The 22,028-nt window shown below is 53.8% G+C and overlaps 1 protein-coding gene across 1 annotated transcript in view; it reads left to right on the top strand.

The window, feature by feature from the left end:
• The window catches only part of ASTN1 (astrotactin 1), a 45,127-nt gene that overhangs the window by 21,875 nt on the left and 1,224 nt on the right, over window positions 1–22,028 (top strand). The window contains exons 3-19 of the mRNA XM_041479011.1: window positions 1,303–1,696; window positions 2,462–2,608; window positions 3,056–3,163; window positions 4,196–4,345; window positions 5,157–5,324; window positions 5,527–5,611; window positions 12,557–12,631; window positions 13,087–13,224; window positions 13,542–13,692; window positions 14,376–14,542; window positions 14,720–14,914; window positions 15,185–15,312; window positions 17,977–18,081; window positions 18,252–18,440; window positions 20,782–21,050; window positions 21,260–21,393; window positions 21,762–21,913. Of these exons, the coding sequence (XP_041334945.1) occupies window positions 1,303–1,696; window positions 2,462–2,608; window positions 3,056–3,163; window positions 4,196–4,345; window positions 5,157–5,324; window positions 5,527–5,611; window positions 12,557–12,631; window positions 13,087–13,224; window positions 13,542–13,692; window positions 14,376–14,542; window positions 14,720–14,914; window positions 15,185–15,312; window positions 17,977–18,081; window positions 18,252–18,440; window positions 20,782–21,050; window positions 21,260–21,393; window positions 21,762–21,913 (2,755 nt within the window). The remainder of the gene's footprint in view (window positions 1–1,302; window positions 1,697–2,461; window positions 2,609–3,055; window positions 3,164–4,195; window positions 4,346–5,156; window positions 5,325–5,526; window positions 5,612–12,556; window positions 12,632–13,086; window positions 13,225–13,541; window positions 13,693–14,375; window positions 14,543–14,719; window positions 14,915–15,184; window positions 15,313–17,976; window positions 18,082–18,251; window positions 18,441–20,781; window positions 21,051–21,259; window positions 21,394–21,761; window positions 21,914–22,028) is intronic.

The raw sequence follows: 22,028 nt of genomic DNA, 5'->3' as shown, positions 1-22,028 counted from the left end.
GAGAATAGATATTGGGAAGAAATTCTTCCTTGCGAGGGTGCTGAGGCCCTGGCACAGGTTGCCTGGAGAAGCTGTGGCTGCCCCATCTCTGGAAGTGTGCAAGGCAAGGTTGGACAGGGCTTGTCCCTACTTTTGGCAAGGGCGTTGGAATGAGGTGAATTTAAGGTCCCTACCAATCACAACCATTGTAAGATTCTATGGTTTTTGTATCCAGGGCCAGTTTTCAGCCCCAGCAATATTATCTGATGTCCTGGCTGTAGGCTTGCTGGCCAGAAAGATGCCAGCCAGCTCCCTGACTTCTGCAGGACTGCTGGTCTCCTGAATCACTGTGTTTGTTTTCTCTTTCTTCTTTTTTTTTTTTTTTTTTTTTTTTCTTATTTGTTTGTTTTGGTTTTGTTTTTAAAGAAAGTTGGGAAGGAGGCTGGGGTGGTGCATCACAGCTCCATTATTCTGGAAATGAAAGGGGATTAAACTGTAATGGCCATTAAACTTCCTTCTCCAGCTGCCTCTCCTGCTTCTCATTCAGTAATTCCCTTAATGTTTTATCCTAATGGAGCAGATTATTACTATTATTTTATTTTCTCAAGATCACCTGTTGCATAAGAAAAGAGGAGGGAGACCGGAGCTATGGATGGACTCTGAGCTCTTAACTGGCTCCACATGCTTTTTCTTGTTATTATTGTTATTATTCTTGGCAGATTGTGCATAAAGGGCCAGTTTGGGGCTTTCATCTCACCGCACACTATCCGTGTACAGTGACGTCTTGCAGGAGGGTGATCTTGGGGACGGTGGCAGGATGGCCAGGTGCAGTTTTGGGGTCCATTCCTGTGGGACAGGAGCTTTTCCAGCCTCTTTCCCCAAACATGTTCCCCAAACAGCACTTCAGTCATCTGCCTGTCTCAAGCCTTGATCTCTTTTAATCTGTGCTGCAATTGCTGCCGGATACCCTGGGAAAATCTCCCAAGATTGAGAGTGACAGCGTTGAAACCGGTTGGAAATGGGTCAGAAAAAGTTGCCCTTAGGAGCATTTGCCTGGAATAAAGCTGATCTCTGTTTTCAAAAGCAGGAGAGTGAAACAAAACATGCTTTGCTTTAAATGCTGCTTTTTCATGCCTCGGTGGCGACTTCAAAACTGGTCCAGCCCAAGGCAGGCTCCAGGCCAGCACTGGGTGCTCCAGGTGCCAGCAGACTCTTGGTGATCGGGCTCCCCTTTCCACAATGGAGCATCCCTGGGGCGTTTGTGTCCCAGGGGATGGCGGATGCCGGCCCCTGGCTGATCCCTGCTCGCGCCTGTGCCCGCAGGGAGGGATGATCGCCCTGCTGCTCTCCATCCTCTGCCTGGTGATGATCCTCTACACGCGCCGGCGGTGGTGCAAGCGGCGCCGCGTGCCGCAGCCCCAGAAGAGCGCCAGCGCCGAGGCGGCCAACGAGATCCACTACATCCCGTCGGTGCTGATCGGGGGCCACGGGCGGGAGAGCCTGCGCAACGCCCGCGTGCAGGGCCACAACTCCAGCGGCACGCTCAGCATCCGCGAGACGCCCATCCTGGACGGCTACGAGTACGACATCACCGACCTGCGGCACCACCTCCAGCGCGAGTGCATGAACGGCGGCGAGGACTTCGCCAGCCAGGTCACCCGCACCCTCGACTCGCTGCAGGGCTGCAATGAGAAGGCCAGCATGGACCTCACACCAGGTGGGCTTGGGCTGAGCTGGGTCCTTTCCGGCTTGTCTTCTCTCCACAGTTCTATACAGGTGTTTTCCCTGGAGCATTTTCCCTGTTTCTCTGGGTTTTCGTTGGGTGTGAGATGTTGGTGGTCCCCTGAAGGCACTCCCGTCGCTGGGAGACCTTTCAGCCTGTGGAGAGCAGTCCCTGCTGAGTGGGACATGGCTGGGACAATGCAGCTTTGTGGTTTCCATGGCCTGACTGAGAACCAGAATGGGGTTCCCTCCATGCCATCCCGTTGTGACCCCTAAACTTCCCTTTGTGTCCCCAGATTTCTGGTGTCTTCTTCGGGTGAGGTTTTAGTAGCTAATTTTTACTTGCTGTCAGTATGGTTCAGAGTTAATGCTGCCTTCTGATCACCAGCAGGGATTCTTTGAGGCTTGTCACAAACCTGTTCTTTGGTCATATCACTAACTGAGCCATCCAACTAGAGCCTTCCCAGATAATTTGGGAAGATCATGGTGTGGTGCCTGAAGCTGCCCTGCATATGAAGAAGTGCCTTGAGAGTCTGAGTGTTAAATCTCAGCTTTTGGCTACTTTGGTGGAGGTGCCAATCCTCTTCAGGATCTGAGCTGCTCATTAGTGTGCACTGAGGGCAGCTCAGCTCATTAGCTTCAGCGCCTTGATCACCCCAGGATGATCTGGAGATGGATCCGAGGAAACCTTTCTCTCACCTCCCCCCCTTTTAAAAGTCTTCATCCGTGAAATATTTTGCCTTCAATTCTTCCTGCTCAGGGAGCGATAACGCCAAGCTGTCCCTGATGAACAAGTACAAGGACAACATCATTGCCACCAGCCCCGTGGACTCGAACCACCAGCAGGCCACGCTGCTGTCCCACACCTCCAGCAGCCAGCGCAAGCGCATCAACAACAAAGCGCGAGGTAGGGCGCTCCCTGGGGTGGGTGGGGCGCCTCGGGCTTCCACCCACCCACATTCCAGCCACCCACCCTCTCCTGGGATGGAGAAATAGGACCAGAGCGTGGAGAGAGCATGGGAAATAGGGTTTGGGTGGGGAGAAACAGAAAATGTGGTGCCTGCAAGGATGCAGGCGATGTTGGGCTGGTTGGTTACGAAGATGCAGGTGGTGTTTGTCCCAGTAAATACTACAGGATACCGGCACAGCCGTGGGAAAAGTTGCAAGGTAACCCGTGGTGGGGGGGTCTGGCTGTGTGTGCTGGGAAGGGGAGCAGATGCTGTCCCTGCTGCACCTGGCAGATGGAGCTTCTGGTCTGTAGTGCAAGGCTTTCCCTGAAGGGTGGTGTAGGATGCCAAGGTTTGGGGTGGCACGGTGCCAACCCCTCCATGACTACACTCAGTGTCCCCTGCAGCTGGCTCGGCATTTCTCAACCCCGAGGGGGACTCAGGGACAGAGGCAGACACCGATCCCCAGCTGACCTTCTACACGGACCCCTCACGGAGCCGGAGGCGCAGCAGAGGTGGGTGACGAGCCATCCCTCTTGCCTTATTTGCCGTTGCTTCTCTGGCTTTGGAGGCTTTGCATTGGCAAGAAGATGGAAACCCGAGTGCAATCCCAGCTGCCGCAGGCAGGCACCAGCCCCTGCTTCGCAGCAGGCTGCTGCTGCTCTCCAGTGGAGTTTCTCAGCAGAGGATGAAATGCATTCTGATGTTTTGCTGGAGGCTCCTGCCGGGCACTGGTGTATATTAATGAGGAGCACGCTTCAAAGGCTGGCCCGTGCTGCTGCTCCCGTGCTGCTGCTCAGCGCCGTGCACGTACCAGCTGTGTGTGCACCACGGGATGGGAACAGCCTCGGTCCCAGGCAGGAGTCCTGCCCCACTGCCCTGCTCTGTCCCTCTGGGAGGTTTCCTCTTCCCAAGAGGAAAGTTAGTGTCTGTTTTCCCTCGATGAGTCTCGTTTGCTGGATGATGCCTTGTTTTTCTGGGAGTGGCAAGACTGGGAGCCATCTCCTTCAGCTGATGCTGGAGGGCTCATTCAGGCTTTGTCTCCAGACAGTTTGTTTTCCGCTCAGCTTCTTCAGCTGAAAGATTAAAAGTCAAAGACCTGCATGCTCTGAGCAGTTAGGGCTCTCTATTGCTTTTTCAAGAGCATCAATGAGCCTGTTGTCATAACAAAATTAACCCGAGTGAAGTGCCAAGAAGGAGTGGGGAAAACCAGGATACTGCATTTACCTTTTTTCCTAATATTGCTGCTCTGCTTTAAAGCTCTGCTGCTGTAAAGTTCTCAGCATGCTGCAGTGCAGGGTGTGGGAGAGCCAGGGCTCTGGGGGATCAGGAAGATCTTGGTCACAGCGGGAGAGAGGGATGGAGGGTCCCATGGCAAAGGCTGCTTCATGTTCTTCAAAGTCCAAAGGGATTCCATTTGATTTGATTGATGCTGGATTTCCAGGGGGCTGGGCAGGGTCTCTGCATCCTGAGGTCCCCTGGCTGTGCCTGAAGATCTTCCTGGGTGCTGCAGGTGTCAGGGTTGACTGTGCTCCTGTGTTTTTCAGTGGGGTCCCCCCGAAGCCCCGTGAACAAGACCACGCTGACCCTGATCAGTGTGACGAGCTGTGTCATCAGCCTGGTGTGCTCTTCCCACATGAACTGCCCCCTTGTCGTCAAGATCACCCTCCACGTCCCTGAGCACCTGATTGCTGACGGTGAGCACCCCGTGGCCTTACCCATTCCTTCCTGCCCCCTCTGTGAGGATTGATGGAGGAGAGGGGGAATGACAGACAGGATGGGTGCAAGACAGGAGGGACAGGTGTGGATGGAGGGCACCAGGGTGGGGCAGAGGGAATGGGCATGGGATGGAGGGTGTGAGCACAGGACAGGAGGGATGGGTGGAAGAAAGAGGGGGATAGAGGGGAAGAGTCCATGACAGAGGGGACTGGTGTGGGATGGAGGGTACCATGTTGGGAGCAAGGGATGGAGGGGATAGGCACAGGACAGAAGAGACAGACACAGGGTGGTGATGGCTGTTGTGGGACACAGGGCTTGCTGCAGGATGGAGGCGATGAGCATAGGGCCAAGGAGATTATTGTGGGTTGGAGGGGGATAGATATGGGATTAAATGGACCACGATGGGATGGTGGGACAGAGGGATCAAACCTCAGTGTGGGACCAAGGGGAGGGGTGTGGGTTGGAGATGGCTGCTGTGGGGCAGAGGGGAAAGGGACAAGATGGAAGGAGCTGTCATGGGATAGAGAAGACAGGTATGGAATGGAGGGGGCTGTCATACGGCCGACAGGATGGGCACAGGACAGAGCATTCCTTGTGGCACTGCCCCCAGTCGTGGGGCAGAGGGTACTATCTCAGGATGGAGTGAATGGGCAGGGGAGGGAGGGATCCATCACAGGATGGGGGGCAAACATCAAGGGATGGATGGGATGTGGGGAACCACCGTGGGATGGAGGGTGCAGCAGCAGGTTGCTGTCACTGACTTGTGACAACACCTTGTCTCGGTGGCAGGAAGCCGGTTCATCCTGCTGGAAGGGAGCCAGCTGGATGCCAGTGACTGGCTGAACCCAGCACAGGTCGTCCTCTTCTCCCAGCAAAACTCCAGTGGGCCCTGGGCCCTGGACCTCTGTGCCCGGCGCCTCCTGGACCCCTGTGAGCACCAGTGTGACCCCGAGACTGGTGAGTGTTCCTGAGGGTGGGGTGGGCTTGTGAGCTCACCTCTGCCTCCTCAGCCTGGCTGTGGTGGGAAGGTGCTTCCTCACCTTCTTCCTGGGCAGCAGGGAGCTGCTGGGTGTCCTGGTGTGGCTGCAGGCTGCACTTGGCAGGGAAGCACATGGAAAGCCTTTGTTCTCCCATGTCCCTGATGTCCCTGTCTCCACAGGGGAATGTCTCTGCTATGAAGGGTACATGAAGGACCCCGTGCACAAGCACCTCTGCATCCGGAACGAGTGGGGAACGAACCAGGGGTGAGTGCCCAGGCGTGGAGTGTCCTCACACGAGCTGCTGGGCTTCCACAGCTCCTCACCACAGCTGTGGTGACTTCTTGGATGGCAGGGTTAGAGGCACTTCAGTGAATTGTAAGGTCAGCACACAGCTGGGCTCTGCAGCAGGTCTGCAGGAGGCGAGGATTTCTGTTCTTTGAAACAATCAGGAATGATGTACAAGAGGCCATTATCGCGTTTCAGAGTAAACACCCCCTGGAGAAGATCGAGGCTGTTCCTCCCACCCTTGTGTGCACTGTCTTGGGCATCCTGCCCCTTGTGGGGCTTTAGTTTTGGGTGTGTGAGGCATCAGAGGAGGGCTGAGGTCGGGCTGAGGTCCCCATTGAAAACTGGAAAAATTAAATGCTCTGATACTGTGGCTGAGGGAACAGAGGAGCCACCATCTGCTCCAAGCTTTACACACCTGGAGGTGGTAAAGGAAATTTTTCTGATGTTTCAGCAGCAATTCGGTGGTGGATTCCAAAAGTTCCCATCTCTCTGTGACCCTCAAGGGGATGCTCCATCTGTCCTTCAACACCTGTGGGTCTGTGACGTGCAGCTGGGGCCTCCCAGGAATGGCTGGAGGTGGTGTGCAGAAAGCCAAACATCCCCAGATTCAGAGGTCCCACGTGCATCAGCACCAAACCCTTTTTTACCCCCCCTTATCTCATTACGTCGCAGCTGAATCTGTGCTGGCCCTGCACGTGTCAGGATGCCCTCTCTGAAGTGATTAGTCTTCACAGTGGGAAGAGAGAAACCATCAAAGGCTGGGCTTGGCGTCCCCCCTGCCGTGTCGCTGCGCTGGGGGCTGTCGGTGCCAGCACTGCCCCGCTGTGTCCCTTTGAACAGGGGCCCTGGGGAGAGCACTGCTGCTCCATCTCCAGCCCCCTCTCTGGTTTTATCATTTTCAAGGCAGTTTAACAGCTGAAGGCAGCGTGGAGCACCGGCTGTGTCAGACAAGCTGCTGCTGTGGGTGAGCCAGGGCGATGGCCCCGCGCTGGGGATGTGCTCTGGGCTGTGCTGGTGGTCCCCAAATCTCTGCTGGGGTGGGACAATGCAGCTCCTTGTCCTGCCTGTCCCCAGGGGCCAAGAGGAATGTCCCCAGCTCCTCTGTGCCATCTCATAAGAGGCACTGAGTGATGGGCTGGGGTGTGTGGGGGGTTTTTCCCCTGCCTCGTTTGGGAGGTGCTGTGTTTAGGAGTGTCTCACAGTGGGCTGGAAAGAGCCCACAGCCACCTGTGGCCACATATGGTTTTGTGCCAGCCTCTGCCTCCATCTGAGCAGTGTGTAGGGCCCAACACCCTGCAAAAAGCAAATTGGCAAATAACTTTGTCCATCGAGGCTACTAATAAAAGAGGATAAGCGCTGTGGAGAAACATTTGCTTCCTGAGCCTCTGCTTTTCCTTTGCTCCTGAGTGTGGGTCTGCAGCTTCACACTTTTCTTCCATGCACACTGCTCTTCTCCAGCTTCTTCCTGATTTAGCTGCTTCACTTTCTGAAGGCAAAGTGGAGAAAAAGATGCTGCTTTCAGGTAGATTGGGAAAAAAAAATATAGATGTAACAAGCAGGAGAGGAGCCAAGGGCAAGAAAGACCAATACATTCCTAAAGCCCGGACCTGTTTGCATCTCCTGACCCAGCTTTGGTCTCAGCAATGCCCACCTGAAAGGTGCTCAGGACCTCCCCTGTTCCTCTGGGGGATTTGGGGCTGCTTTTTTAGACCTATCTCCAGCTTCAGGCTCCCACAGGAGCCTTTTCTCTGCCTTTTCTCCTGCAACAGGATTCCTATCTGGCCAGGGTACATCTTGTCTTGTGTTTCTTCTTCTATACCAGAGTTGGCTATGACAAAATATGTGCAGCATTGCCAAAATATTTTTCTGTTGGAGGCAGAGAAACGTGGCAGTTCTCTTTTTCCCCAAGGTGCCACACAGCCCTAGACCACGGTGGGGCTGTCAAAGTCCTTCTGTCCTGCTCTGGGCTCTCGAGAAGGTTCCAATGCTGCAGCTGTCACCATCCTCAGAAAACTCTCTCAAGCCTCTTGAAACTGGGGTCATTTTGTGTTTCTTCACTGAACTTGTCAGATTCTTGTTTCATAAAATGGTAGCAGCTGAAACCACACTTGACCATCCCTACCTGCAACTTCCACTATTTTTAGGGGCTCTTGAAAGCATGTTCACACTAAGCATTGTGATGCCAAGGGCAGCTTGGTGTTTAATGAGAGTTTTTTTCCTTTTCTGCTGTCTGTTCCTGATGTCCAGGTGCTGCTTAGTGCAGCTCTGCCTGGGAGGGCTTGTGATGGTGGAGGTCCTTTTGCATGAACCTTTGGCCTCCACAAGGTCATGACAGTGATGAAGTCTCCTTAGCCTGGGAGAACCATCTTGTCAGAGCCTGTTTACCTGAATAACTTGTAGCTGTAAGCTGGTATTTATGTTTTTTGGGGTAGAGGTTGAGCGCTGTTCTGCCTTTTCTTGGGCTCATCAGCTCACTCCCAGTTCCAGGCTCACCTGAAAGAGATGTCTGCAAATATTCTGCTCTCTCCCCATCTCAAGGTGAGATCAGCTGTGCCTGAAACATTTCTGACTGCTGTTTGTCCAACATGCTCTGAACCCTCCAATATTGAAGTGATGTTCTGCTGCCACGGGTCAGTCCCCAGAGAAACCACGCTGGTGCTTGGTCAACAAAGCAGGATTTGCCAAATCCCTTGGCAAACTTGGGAGTGATGTGTTCTGCACCTGACCTCTTCTGTTTTCCCTGGGTGGCCTTTTTATCTGAAAACTCATTTCAACCCTCTGTTTTAGATAGTTTTGCCGCTGGTTTGTTTTTATTTACAGTGATGACAAGTTGACTCGGTGTCTGCTCACTCAGTAGCATCTAATTTTGCTCATGAAGGAGAGCTCATCTTTGTACTTCATTGGTGATGGCAGTGAGAAGCTTTTTGTGTTGTGTGTATTTTGGGTACCAGACTGAGATCCACGCCTCCACACTGCATCTTCTACCCAAGGTGTCCAGACCCTAAATCTTCAGTTTTTTCAAAAACTCAGATCTTTTTGATCATGGATAGCTGATACATTTGATCAGCTGCTTTTTTTATTTTTTTTTTTTTTGGTGTGTGTGTGCTGCTCTTCGCCTGTTTTAAACAAATCTGTCTGGTGCTGTTTGTGTGCTCACAGTCTGTCTCCCTGCTTTGATATGCATTGTTAATTAGCTGCTTTTCGACTCTTACTCTAATGTTCCCTGAGTAGGATGCAGTTTCTAGCAATCTTACCAGCCAAGCTGCATCTTCAGCTTCATCTTTGCTCATCAGACCAAGTTTCTGCCATTCTTTTTGTGGTATAACTTGGCCAAAAATCAAGTCAGCGCATTCTGTCTTTAGTTAATAAACTGTTACTGGCCTGCATTTGTACTTTTTCATCGCTGCTCTTAGATCCATCGTGTCTTTCCCCTCCCCATGGTGCACTTTTCAGCCTCCCCCTTCGAGATTTAAGGTGCTCTGCATTTGAGGAGTCTTTTTCAATGTCCTCTTTCAACTTGTAATGAGCTTCACCCGTGGCCTGGGGAGGTTTTAAGGCAGTTTAAGGTGATATGGTGAACATGCCAGGCTGGGTGCTCTCATCCTGTCCCACCCCAGTCTTGCTGCCCCACCCGCAGCCTTGTAGATGTTTTTTTTCCAGCACAGGACCCGAATTAGTGCTCACCCAACTCCCCTCCCCATCCCTCCTCTTCTGCAAACAGATATCCCCATCCTGGCAGTGCACCTGCTCCTCTTATCCCATCCCCATCCCACAGACGAGCGAGGAACACACTGGAGTGACAAATACAGCACTTTTCCTGCTTAAAGTCTTTATTTTTCTCTCTTCTTTTTCACCCCGCACCCCTTTTTCTATCTTTTTTTCCCCCCCCCTTGCCTCTCTCCATCCCCTGCTGTGTGCCTGTGCTTTGCAAGCTGAAGGACAGCCTGATAAAAAGCTCCTGGTTCTTTCAGATGGGGTGGGCTGGGAAGGGGAGAGGCGTGGGCAGCTGAAACCCGAGCGGAGCTGCTGCACAGCAGAGTGAAGGTGGGGAGGAGCTGCCATGGGCATTGCCACTGGAGATGGCACTGGATGCTCGGGTGGCACCTGCTCTCTGCTCTGCCATCAGGGCCTTCATGGGTCCCCACGTTGGGCTCCTGGGGTGCAGGTGCCGTGGGGATGCTCTGGTCTGTTCATCCTCGTGCCGTGCACTGGTTGGAAACCCTGCAAAGCACAGCAGGTCAGGGCACCAGAGGGGAAGCCACCTATTCCAGCGTGCACCAGCCAACCACTTTCTCCTCCTGTGACGTTTCAGTCACACTCCCCTGCAGCAACTTCTTGTGCCTTCTGCAGAGCCCCTCTCCTGCAGCCCCTCCAGCCTCTTGCCAGCTCTCCTCAAACCAGCTGCTCCAGGTTAGCTCGTGGTGGTCACATCCTGCCAGCTCTGGGCTTATTCCTCATCCCACCATCTTGTCTGGAAGAGTTTTGCAGGCAGTGGGGACAAGCTGGAGCACAGTTCTTGATGCTAGCAGTCAGTCTGGCCTCCTCCCTGGGGGCTTCAATTTGAGCATGGCCAGGGCCCTGTTGGGCTGGTTCAAAGCATCGGCAGCAGTGCCAGGTTTGGAGGGCTTAGCAGGTGTTTTGTGAGCTTCCACTCAATCCCAGATGTGGAGCAAAGCGTCCAGATAATGGTCCATCTAGAAAAGCTGAGAGGCTTAAGATTGTCCTGGGGATCCACTGGCAGCACTTTGGCCTTGGGAACTTGCTGGCTGAGTGTGGGGAATTTGCTGGTTCTCAGGTGCCCTGGTAATTCCCCATTTTGTTGTTTCAGGTGCCTACCTGAGTGCCAAGGCTTGCAAGAAGCTGAGAGCTGTCTTTTCTGGCCCATTTAATCCAGCCTGATCAGCTGCAGAGCTGCTGATCATTCCCACTTCTCTTTGTGACCTCTGAAGGCCATGCAACCCTGACTCTCCCTTGCCTTACATCCATGTAGGGATGTAGCTAAAGGCTGAACATTGCATTTAAGGGGCTTTTTTTGACCCCAAGCAAGGGAAAAGTGTGGCAGGCTGAGGAGATGCCACACATCTCCCTTCCTGGAGCACAGAAACTTTTTCCCTGGATCAAAGGCATTGTCACTTTTTACAAGGGCATGTAGCATTAAGACCAGGGTAATGGGTTCAAACTGACAGAGGGCAGGTTTGATTAGATATTAGGATGAAATTCTGAAATTCTTCACTATGAGGGTGGGCAGGCCCTGGCACAGGTTGCCCAGAGAAGCTGTGGCTGCCCCATCCTTGGAAGTGTCCAAGGCCAGGCTGAATGGAGCTTGGAGCAGCCTGAAACAGTGGAAGAAGGGAAGAATGAGACTATCTTTAATCAACCCTGCCTATTCTGGGACTCTATGATTGCAAGAATTTTAGCCACATTTGGAAATTGCATCCTGGGTGGACACAACATGGCTTGGGTGCTGATTTCAATCTCCCAGCTGGGTCCAAATACACGGCTCCATGTCCTGGGTGTGTTGTCATCCATGGGCTCACACGTGTGCCACCAGGCAGAGGTCTGGCAGTCCCTGTGCATTTACAGCACCTGCCCCAGCGCTGAGCTCTGCTGCAAGCCAAGAGCAGCTCTCCACAGCCACTTTTCCACCTGAGCTGCTGGGGAACAATGCCTCGCTTCTATACAGCCTCTGCCTTTGTTCCCGGCCTGATGTGCTCCTCAGAAGCAAGAATAAAACCCATCTGCAGGAGCACTGGAAGTGGGGGAGTGAAGCATTCAAGGTGTTGGCGAGACACAAGGAGCACATCTCTTTCTGGATGAGGCTGACCTCATTCAAGGCAATCCGATTGTGGGCTGAATGTAATCCCCAGCTGCCAGCTGACCGGACAGGAAAACAGCATTGTATCCCAGCAAAGGAATGCTGTAATCCTGCAGTCAGGATTTTTGTATTATTATTATTTTTGTCCTTGCTGAAATAACTTCAGACTAGAAATTAAACTGCTTGTGCAGGAGAGCTGTAATTGCCTCGAGAGAAAATCCCTGCGCTTGTCACCGGCACCTGACGCTCTTGACTCTGAATTTTAGCAGCAGTGATGCAATGGGATGGAAAATCTCCTCTCCCCAGCTCTGAGCTCTTGCAAAGGGGATTTTGAGTTTTAGGGTTTGGAGTTGGGTTCATGTTGCCTGATTCAAGGCTCAGCATGACTGGGTGTCTTGTCTGCCTCACTCTGCAAGTGGTGGTCTGCCAGCAGGGCTGTGCTGCTGGGGGTTCATGTCCCAAAGGTGTCGTGGCCATGGGTGTCCCACTGAAAGGCACCACCCTCCAAATCTTAGTGGCTCATCACTCACCACCCTGTGCTATCTACAACAGCAGGGGTGGACCAGCTCTCCAGCCTCCTGCTTGGCTCCACGCTTCCACCTTGTCTTCCAGCCCACTTTGCAAAGCTCCCCTTCCTGGAACAGTGAAACACAAGGGTGGTAATAAGGCAGGTGCTGAACATGGGGTCCCAGGCTTGATGTGCTGCCTGGCAAAAGCCTCACAGAGAAAGGGTCCAGCTGTGGCTTGATTTTCTTTTTGCAATTCAATAGCTGTGATACAAATCCCTGAAACAGGACCAGGCAGGTGGTACCAAACATGAAGGGATGTGAGGATGGCTGGAGTGCATCCAACCCCAAAATAACAGATACAACACACCACTGGCCTATTGGCAGGGAGCTGGGACGAGAATCTGATGTTGTAGGGACACCAAAATTAAGATCTCGGATCTGATGCTGTTTTATTGTGTTGTCCTGGCTACCCTCGGGGTCACCCTACCCTAGGACCCTCCTGCATGTGAGCTGAGGGCTGAGCAGGGGAAGCATTTTGGGCTGTGAGCAGCTGTGAGGACATGATGCTGGTGTGATGCTCCTGGGTTTCTTTTCCAGGCCCTGGCCGTACACCATCTTCCAGCGTGGCTTTGACTTGGTGCTGGGCGAGCAGCCTTCTGACAAGATTTTTCGGTAAGCGGTGAAGGCAACCTGCTCAGCACATTTTGGGGCTTAAATACGACTCAGGGCATGCAGGTAGCCCAGCTGGCAGGGCTGAGCACAGCTATCCTGTGCCACCTCCTGGGGACATGCGAGCATGGCTGGGAAGATCCCCCTGCAGCTTCATGTGGGTGCTGGATACCCAGCAATCAGTTCCTCCTCTCTGTCTGTGGTGAGAGTGAATTTTAGTCTCTGGAGGAGGGTTTCTATGGAAAATGGAAGTGCCTTTTTTTTAAAGTTACATGCAATTTTTGGGAATCATTGGGTGTATTTGGAGGAGCCACCCCATTTTACCCTGCCCACACCTTAGTTTGGGCTGACATCCTTGAAGGATGAGCAGGGAGGCTCAAGGGCTTGGATTTGGGTGGAGACAACCTTCCAGGGTCAGCTTTTCCCTCTGTGCCAGCCTTTGCTGCTCTCGCTGGCAGGTTCACCTACACCTTGGGGGAGGGCATGTGGCTGCCCCTGAGCAAGAGCTTCGTCATCCCACCAGCTGAGCTGGCCATCAACCCCTCAGCCAAGTGCAAGACTGACATGACGGTGATGGAGGATGCAGTGGAGGTCAGGTAGGTGCCATGGCAGGGCGAGGGAGCTCAGGAGGGGCGTCAGCAAACAGAGCTGGCATCCCCATCCCACGTTTTGCAGGTGGAGATTAGTACAACCATTAGCCTGCCCCTCTTTAGTCCTGCAAAGCCAAGCCTTTGGCAGTATTCCTCCTCATCTCAGTAGCTCCTGCATCCTTCTAAAAGCTTGGCTGCCATCCAGTTCACCGTCAGCCCGAGGAAAGCCAGAGCTCTGGAGAAACCCACGCAGCAGCCACGGTCATGCGTGCATCCACAAGATCTCATGGAAGCAGTGACACATCTCCTCTTCCTCCTGACAGGGAAGAGCTGATGACCTCGTCCTCCTTCGACAGCCTGGAGGTCCTTCTTGACTCCTTCGGCCCCGTCCGAGACTGCTCCCGGGACAACGGGGGCTGCAGCAAGAATTTCCGCTGCATCTCGGACCGCAAGCTGGACTCCACGGGCTGTGTGGTGCGTGACCCCGGGACCTGGGATCCCCCTTGGTGTGAGCGAGGAAGGGGAGGCCACAAAGGGAATCCTTCCTCCCTTACTGTCACTGCGGGGTGGATATTTTGAGGTTGATTTTGTAGCAGGAAGATGTTTTTGGGCTGGTGTCTCCTCTGTTGCTGGGCACACACACACACACGAGGCAATAAGAGTCCATCTGTTTGTTGGCTCTGTGGGAGGCTCCAGATCACTCGTGTGTGCCCTGTCACCACCACAGCTTCTCTGCCCCAAAACAGGGGGTCTGTGGGGCTGGGGTGCCCTGCTGCAGTGTCACCAGAGCTGGGCATTGCGGTGAAGAGGCTGTGAGTGTGGGGCAGAAAGTGGGTGTGGAAAGGGCAGCACTGCTTTGTCAGTCCCTGGAGCTGGGTTGCTGCAGAGTGGGGTTGATACCAGCACGTTGCCTTGGTAGGAGATGGCTTGGGGGGCTCCCACCTCAGGGATTACACTCCTGAGGGCTGCAGAGAGGCTTTGGTGCAGGAGGAATACCTGCAGCTGTGGATGGTGCTGCTGTCCTTCCTGCAGCCCCTGAGCACTGCTCAGGCTGCAGTTTCTGGTGGAGAGCAACGCTGGAGCCCTGCCCTCCACCTCAGCCCCAGAGACAGACGTTTTCCCATGGGTTTTCACCTCCTCCTTCCCCACCCCACCAGTGCCCGACGGGACTGAGCCCCATGAAGGACGGCACAGGCTGCTACGACCGTCACGTCGGCGTGGACTGCTCCGACGGCTTCAACGGGGGCTGCGAGCAGCTGTGCCTGCAGCAGATGGTCCCCCTGCCTGAAGACCCCCTGCTCTACAACATCCTCATGTTCTGTGGGTGAGTGACCCATCGTCACCTCCCTGGCCACGGGGACACCCCCAAAGCGCTGCTGTCCATTGCTGCTGCCGCCCTGAGCTTGTCGGGTTGGGATGGAGGGGGTCCCCTCTGTTCTTGCGTCTGTCCCCGGTGCTGGGGGGGCTGCAGCTGACAGCAGACCCCGTGCTGGCTCCCCAGGTGCATTGAGGACTACAAGCTGGGCGCGGATGGGCGCTCGTGCCAGCTGATCTCGGAGTCGTGCCCCGAGGCGGGGGACTGCGGCGAGCCCCGCGAGCTGCCCATGAACCAGACGCTCTTTGGGGAGCTCTTCTACGGCTACAACAACCACTCCAAGGAGGTGGCACCAGGGCAGGTGCTCAAAGGCACGTTCAGGTGAGTTGCAGACGTGGGGAGGGGACCCCAGCAGGGTCAGACCTCACCATTCTCTCCAAGAGGAAGGTGTGGGAAGGAGCCTGGGGCTGGACTGTAGCAGACTGCCTGGTCCATCCCTGGATCTGACACTTTCCATCAAGAGTAGACATCTTTTTAATCTGTTCCTGGAGGAAAGGAGAAGTGCCAGGTGTTTTTTTGGGATGGGTCACTTGCTGGCAGTCATTTCTGCTGCCCTCCAGCCTTGCTCTTCTCTCTTCAATTAACTTCCAGGCAGAACAACTTTGCCCGGGGCCTGGAGCAGCAGCTGCCGGATGGGCTGGTGGTGGCCACAGTGCCCTTGGAGAACCAGTGCCAGGAGGAGCTCTCTGACCCCACGCCCGACCCTGAGTTCCTCACTGGTGAGTGAGTCCAGCTGGATCCACGTCTCTCCCACTGAGGCAGCTGTCAGCCTGTCCAGCTTCAGCACCCTTAGCTCCCACAGGATAGATCTGCTGGGGGATATATCTAGTCTGGCTTTAGCACCTGGTGCTCAGCTGCACATAAAGGAATCAGCAGCTGAGGGTTGGTTCCTTTTCCCAGGAAGAGGAAGGCATTAAAAATGAAGGAAAGGCAAAGGCTGTAAATTAATTGTGGGGTGTAAAAGCTCAAGCATCCGTCAAATATTTGGGGCATTTGCAAAAGGATTTTTTTTTCTTTTTTTTTTTTTTTTTTGAAGGCAAAAGCTTTTCCAACTACCTTTGATTTTTTTTCTGGTATAATGAAGCATTCAAAACCCAGAGCCAACAAACCAAAATGTTTTGGTTTGCCATACCAGAGCATCATGGGCCATGAGTGATAGGTTATCATGGGTTCCTAGACAGCCTTCAAGGATTTTCCTTTTTTCCAAGTTGCCAGTACTCATAAATAGCCTTCATTTTCCTTGGTATTTGTTGCTGTTTATGGGAATAAATCACCTGGGACTCCATTTTCTTAATGGTGGAAAAAAGCCATTCTTTATTCACGTAACTCTTTTTTATACAGTTTTACAGATCTCGTGTAGGACTACAATTGGTCAGTAGTTTTCTTGCCAATTACTTTTATTGGTTAGTCTGTATTGATTGGTCACTCAAACTCTTGGTGTCTATGTGCAGGGACAGTTGTTTAAGATAGTTTTCATTTTTCTATCTAACAGTGTAAATCCAGTTTATACAGGTGCTAGTTGTTTTTTTTACCCAGGAATAGTTTGTTATGCTAATGAGCTGCTCACACATTGCTTTCACATGGGAACTTGCAAAGTGCTAGCTTGACAAGGCCAGCCACTGATTTAGGAGAGCAGGTTTGATTTTATGAAGCCTTTCTCTGTGATTTTTCTACCTTACTGCAACACTGTTGACTGAAATGGCCCTGACATTGAGGAGCTACTAAGCACAGGATGTAAGGCTAGTAAGGTGTTTTTGTCTCATAGGAGACCTTGTGCATTCCCTTTGTCTGGCAGAGCTTCCAGGAGGATTTTGGGGAGCACCCATGGACTGTATCCAGGGTCTGGTGGATGCTGGTTGCCCTGGCAGGGTGCATGGCTGTGAAGGTGCAGGCAGATTCAGCAGGGAGGAGGGTGCTGGTGGGTCCTGGGGGGCTGAGCTTCCCCGGGAGAGCTGGATGGGTGGGTCACTCTTGCTTCCCTAGGAATGCTCAACCCTGCCTGGAGGTGCTGGAGGACACCTGCCTCCCAAGGGGGCTCTGCTGCCTGTCACATGGCTACATGGATGTAAGGAAGGCACTGCCAGCACACAGCCTCAGCATCACAGCAGTGTCAGTGGGACTGGGATTTCACTAGCAATTATGCTGGGGAGGTAAAAGCCAGTAAATGATCCTATTCATTTCCCACTGTCTGCTGGCTTTGTGGGCTGATTTAGAGAAAAAAAAAGGGAAAAAAGGAAAAGTAGTAAAATATTCTCTGCTTGTCAGAAGCTTGGGTATCGCTGTGAATACACAGAGGCAGAGCTGCTGAGTAAGGAAGGGCTGTTTTTGCATAAACACTTCGCAGGGAAGAGAGCAAGGCTTTGAAGCTGTCGGCAGCAGCCAGCGCTGAAGAGGGAGGCGCTGAAGGCAAAGGATCTTATCCTGCTTATACTCTGTCTTCAGGTCTTGTTACAGAGGGGGGGATGCCCACTGTTGTCCTCCTGAACTCCTGCTGGGGGTCTGTTGGCAGCAGAGTTTGGCGTGATGTGCTGGCTGTGCAGCACTGGTGCTGCGAGGGAGGAGGTGGCCTGTCCCAGCATCCTGCTGTGGCACTCTGGGGGTGCTCTGGCCACCAAATTCAGAGCCATGAGCAGCCTTCAGTTCCCTTGCTGGGGCTTTGTCTGAGGCTCTGTGGCCTCTCTGTCCCTCTGCTCATAGAAGCTGAGCTGCCTTGTGCCTTGGGCAGGAGTAAGTAGCTGCCCAGCCCAGGTCTCCATGAATTCCTGGCTTCTGTAACTCACAGCTAAGTGGCTGAAGAACGGGATGTCTTTGAAGGAGAAGGACAAACCCCGGGTCCTCTTCAGCCCCAGCATTGCCATAATGTCCTGGGGGAACATTAGCACCAACAGGCAAGTGATTTCCCCGTCCATCTGCTGCCCACTCAGCTCAGTCCCAGCCCAAGGGGACCCAGGGCCTCTCGGCCGGTCGCACTTGGGCACATGTGGCATGACGGTGACCCTTCCCAGGCCTGCAAACAGCTCATTAAACAGCACAGCTCTCATTAGTGACATAATTAGCACACCTGGGCATGCCTTGGGAGTGGGCACTGGGAAGGAAGCAGGAGGGAGTGCAGGAGGAGGCTCATTATCTTCCAGCGCAGAGCCCCGGACGGCAAAATGAAACAAGCCTACGTGTTTTCCTTCAAAGCCGTCGTTTTAATTGCTGGGGACCACCTGACCTCAGCTCTGAAAGCCTCCCTGGGGGGATGTGGTGTGTACAGAACTCTCTTTGCTGACTTCTTCCCACCTTTGGCTGTGTTGCCCAAGGCACGAAGGGCTGCAGCCACCCCGTGGTGAGGTGTTGCTCAGCAGTGGCACTGAGTGCCTGTGTCCTTTCTCTGGCAGGGATGGTGAACTTCAGCGAGGTGTCGGGGTACCCCCTCCTGCAGCACTGGAAGGTGCAGTCTGTCATGTACCATGTCCGGCTCAACCAGATGACCATCTCCCAGTGTGAGTGTGCAGGGACATGGGGAATAAGGGGAGAAAGGAGGGCAAGAGGTGACATAGCCCTCGCTGGCAGTGATGGGCTCAAAGGCTGGTTGTGCATTGCAAGTGTGTAGGGGGATAGCAAGGGCTTGGTGGGCTCTGGAAACTCAGCATCTCCTCCATCTCCTTCCCAGCCTTCAGCAATGCACTCCACTCTCTGGATGGAGCCACCTCCCGTGGAGATTTTGTGGCGCTGCTGGACCAGTTTGGCAACCACTACATCCAAGAGGCAGTGTACGGCTTTGAGGAGTCCTGCTCCATCTGGTATCCCAACAGGCAGGTCCAGAGGCAGCTCTGGCTGGAGTATGAGGACATCAGCAAAGGTAGGAGCTTATCCTTGGGAAGGGTACTCATAGCCCCCGCCGTGGGAGTGGGAAGCAGGGTTTGCTTTTGGCATTTTGGAAGGTGCCCAGCCTGTGTCAGGACTGCATCCCATGTCATTGTCCCCACCCTGCTCTTGCAGCCTTTGAAGCCACCTGAAGGATTCCCGTGGATTGCAGCAGGCACTGGTGCAAAAAGACCAATACCCACAGCCCCAGGGAAAGACAAGTGCACAATCCCGCCGAGCCATCCTGCCTCATTCTGGACTTCACTGTTGTCTTTAATCTTATTCTTTCCTTCCTTTTGTCTCTGCCATATCTACTCTCTTCCACATGCATCCCGCAGCCAGACTTTTCTCCCTCCAGTGTGTTTCCTTCTCGTGGGGAGAATGTTTTTAATGCCAGGGAAGCAGTTAGGAGCTGGGAGGTTCATCATGGTGCACAGGCCGTATGGCACTGCTGCATCCCCCCCAGTGCCCTGGCTGCAGTGAGCTGTGATGGATCCCCTGTGGAAGAGCTCGTGCCCACTTTGAATGGCAGCTTTACAAAAGTTAGCTGAGGCAGCCTAACTCCTGCCTGCTGCCATCTGTCCTCAGGTCTGTGGCAGCTTGGTCTAGTGGAGAGTGTCCCTGCCCATGGCATGAGACTGGAATGAGATGGTCTTTATTGTCCCTCCCATTCCAAGCTATTCTGTGATCTCTTGTGCTGGCCTCAGCAAAGCTGCCTGTAGGAGGTTTCCTGTCTGTGCTGGGGATGGTGGGTGGCAGCATCCAGGCTTGGGCAGCAAACAAGAGCCAGCTCCCAAGCCTGGGCATGGGGGATGCTGAGCAGAGCTGCTGCTTTTTAGATGACCTTGCTTTGCTGCTGCTGCCCAGGAATTCCCAGGTGCAGGCAGTGTGAGCTTGGAGCTCACAGGTGCCACAACAGACACAACATTTCCATCATGAAGCTTCATAATTCTCAGTATTGGCACCAGCCTGTGGTGCTGCTCTTGCTATGTCCCAGCCACAGAGATATTTATTATCTCCCCAGGGCTCTTGTGTGGGAAGGGCTTCTTTCAAAGCCTGAGTCTGGATCCTGTGGGCTCAGGTCTCCTGGAGCCTGGACTTCTTCACAGACCCGGTGCTGTTTGGCTGATAGGCTGTCTCCAGATGTAGCACCTCCTGATTGCAAGTGCTTCTTTTTTTCTCCTGCAATTTCCTCCTCTTTGATTTTCGTGCTTGGAGGCTTTTCAGGTCTGGCAGCCTTTTTCCACCCACGGTATCACATTTAGGTTTCACTCTGGCACCTGCCACTTTCCTTCCTTTGCTTTTTGTTTGCAAACGTCAGGGGCTGGATATCGATTGAGAAATTGCAAGAGACAAATCATTCCCTGGCTCCTCTGCTTTTCCTCAGTGCCTACTAAGCTGCAATTCACAGCCAGCCTAAAGTGATCCATCTCCAGCTTCCTGGGGGAGCAGAGTAACACTTTTGTATCCCAGTTTTTGTTTTAGCAGCCTTGTTTTCTTTGCAGGAGTCTCAAGGATGGGCTACTGCTGGCCCATCATTTCTCCACAAATCCTTGCTATGGGGAGATTTTCCTGTTGAGTCGTGGATGGTGGCTCCCCACAGCAGCCAGCCCATACCGAGTCACCACTAAGGATGGCTTGAGCCTGCCCTGGGGGTGAGGCTTTGCCTGGTTGTCCTTCAGCTTCCTCCAACCCCACCAACCATCTTCAATGGTCCCTCTAAGCCCCTCTGTCTTCTGTATAAATCCAGGGACATCCTTTGGCAGGGATTTTATGTGAAAAGCAGCGTTTCCCTTCATGGCAAGGCTTGCCATGGTAGGGTGATGCTATCCAGGGCATAGCAGAGATTTTACAGATTTTACCTTTCTGACTTCTGTGCGAGGACTGTTCCTCTTGTGCCAAAATATTTCCTGCTGCGTAGGGCCAGGAGGGCTTTTGCAGCAGAGGGGTCCTGCAGGGGTCTTTGTTGGGGACTCAGTGTGACGTGAAGGTGCCCAGGCAGCTCCTCCAGGAGTCCCCAGCCACATGGAGGAGGCTCCCTCTCGTGGGGACCTGCTGTAAGGGTGGACTGTCCCAGTCCAGGTGTAGGGATGGGGCTGGGTAAACTGAGGCACGGGGAGACCAGAGGACCTGCAATCACAGGGGCCAGGGTGGGCTTTTTAGTCCTGATTCATCCTCTGGAGACAAGTATTTAATCCCTACAGAGCAAAAGGATACAGGGGGCTCTTCGGAAGCGCTGCCTCTCTCCTGGGTGGAAGGCAGAGCTCTGGCCCCCTCATATTCTGTTACAATGGCTTGGAGCCCACCCTGGTGTCACTTTTCCCCCCCTTCTCCAGGCAACTCCCCCTCGGATGAGTCAGAGGAGCGGGAGCGGGACCCCAAGGTGCTGACGTTCCCCGAGTACATCGCCAGCCTCTCCGAGTCTGGCACCAAGCGCGTGGCAGCCGGCGTCCGGATGGAGTGCCAGAGCCGCGGGCGCTGCCCGTCCTCCTGCCCGCTCTGCCACGTCACCTCCGGCCCCGACGTGCCAGCCGAGCCCATCCTGCTGGAGGTCACCAAAGCAGCCCCCCTCTACGAGCTGGTCACCAACAACCAGACCCAGCGGGTGAGGAGCTGGGGGTGATGGGGTGCGCAGGAGGGAGCAGGACTGCGCTGGGGCTGTCTTGGAGGCAGCTTGCCCAGACAGCATCGTGGCCAGCCCTGCTCTCCAGGGTGGATGGACTGTGCTGAACCCACCGGGGGATGGATGAACACTGGCACAAGTGGTGGCTCACCTGGGATGGGAGCTCACCTGCCCCTTCTCCTCTCTCCCAGCTCCTGCAGGAGGCCACCATGAGCTTGCTGTGGTGCTCGGGCAGTGGGGATGTCATCGAGGACTGGTGCCGCTGTGACTCCAGTGCCTTCGGGGCTGACGGGCTGCCCACCTGTGCGCCTCTCCCGCACCCAATGTAGGTGCCCAGCCTGGCTTTTTGGTGTGATGGGGCTGTGAAGAGGTGGTGACAGCCAGCAGTGTGGTGGCAGGAGGTGATGGGGCTGTGTGCCTTTGTGGGGCAGGTTTGAAAACTGATGGGTGACCTGGGAATTGAGAGTACAGAGTTGCAGTGTCTTTTCTGAGTTCAGGTGAGGATTGCGGGACTGGTTGTGGATCCATCCTGGTAAAGCAACCCTAGGGTATGAGTCCTTTGGACCAACATGCCCAGAACCAAGAGGGGAAAGGGGGGGGAAGTAATTTCTCTCCTGAGGTTGCTGTCTCCTGTGAGTTAATGGCTTTGAATCCCTTTTTTTGTAAGAAAGTAATGCAAAAATTGTCCCCCAGCCTGCGTCTCTCCACTGTCCATGAGCCCAGCAGCACACTGGTGGTACTGGAGTGGGGCCACTCGGAGCCCCCCATTGGGGTGCAGATTGTGGACTACCTCCTCCGTCAAGAGAAAGTCACCGACAGAATGGACCACTCCAAGGTGGAGACAGGTGAGTGAGTGGGGACTCCCCTGCTTCTCTAGGGAGAGTGGGATGGAGATGTTAGAAGAGAGCCTCTGTTTTTGCAAGGGAATGCTGCAAAAAATCAAATACCTGTGGAAGAGAG

The sequence above is a fragment of the Pyrgilauda ruficollis genome, unplaced genomic scaffold (genome assembly GCF_017590135.1).
Source record: "Pyrgilauda ruficollis isolate IOZ18807 unplaced genomic scaffold, ASM1759013v1 scaffold47, whole genome shotgun sequence".
NCBI lineage: Eukaryota > Metazoa > Chordata > Aves > Passeriformes > Passeridae > Pyrgilauda > Pyrgilauda ruficollis.
The sequence above is the reverse complement of the archived record's forward strand: the minus strand, read 5'-3'. Positions and strand labels throughout refer to the sequence as shown.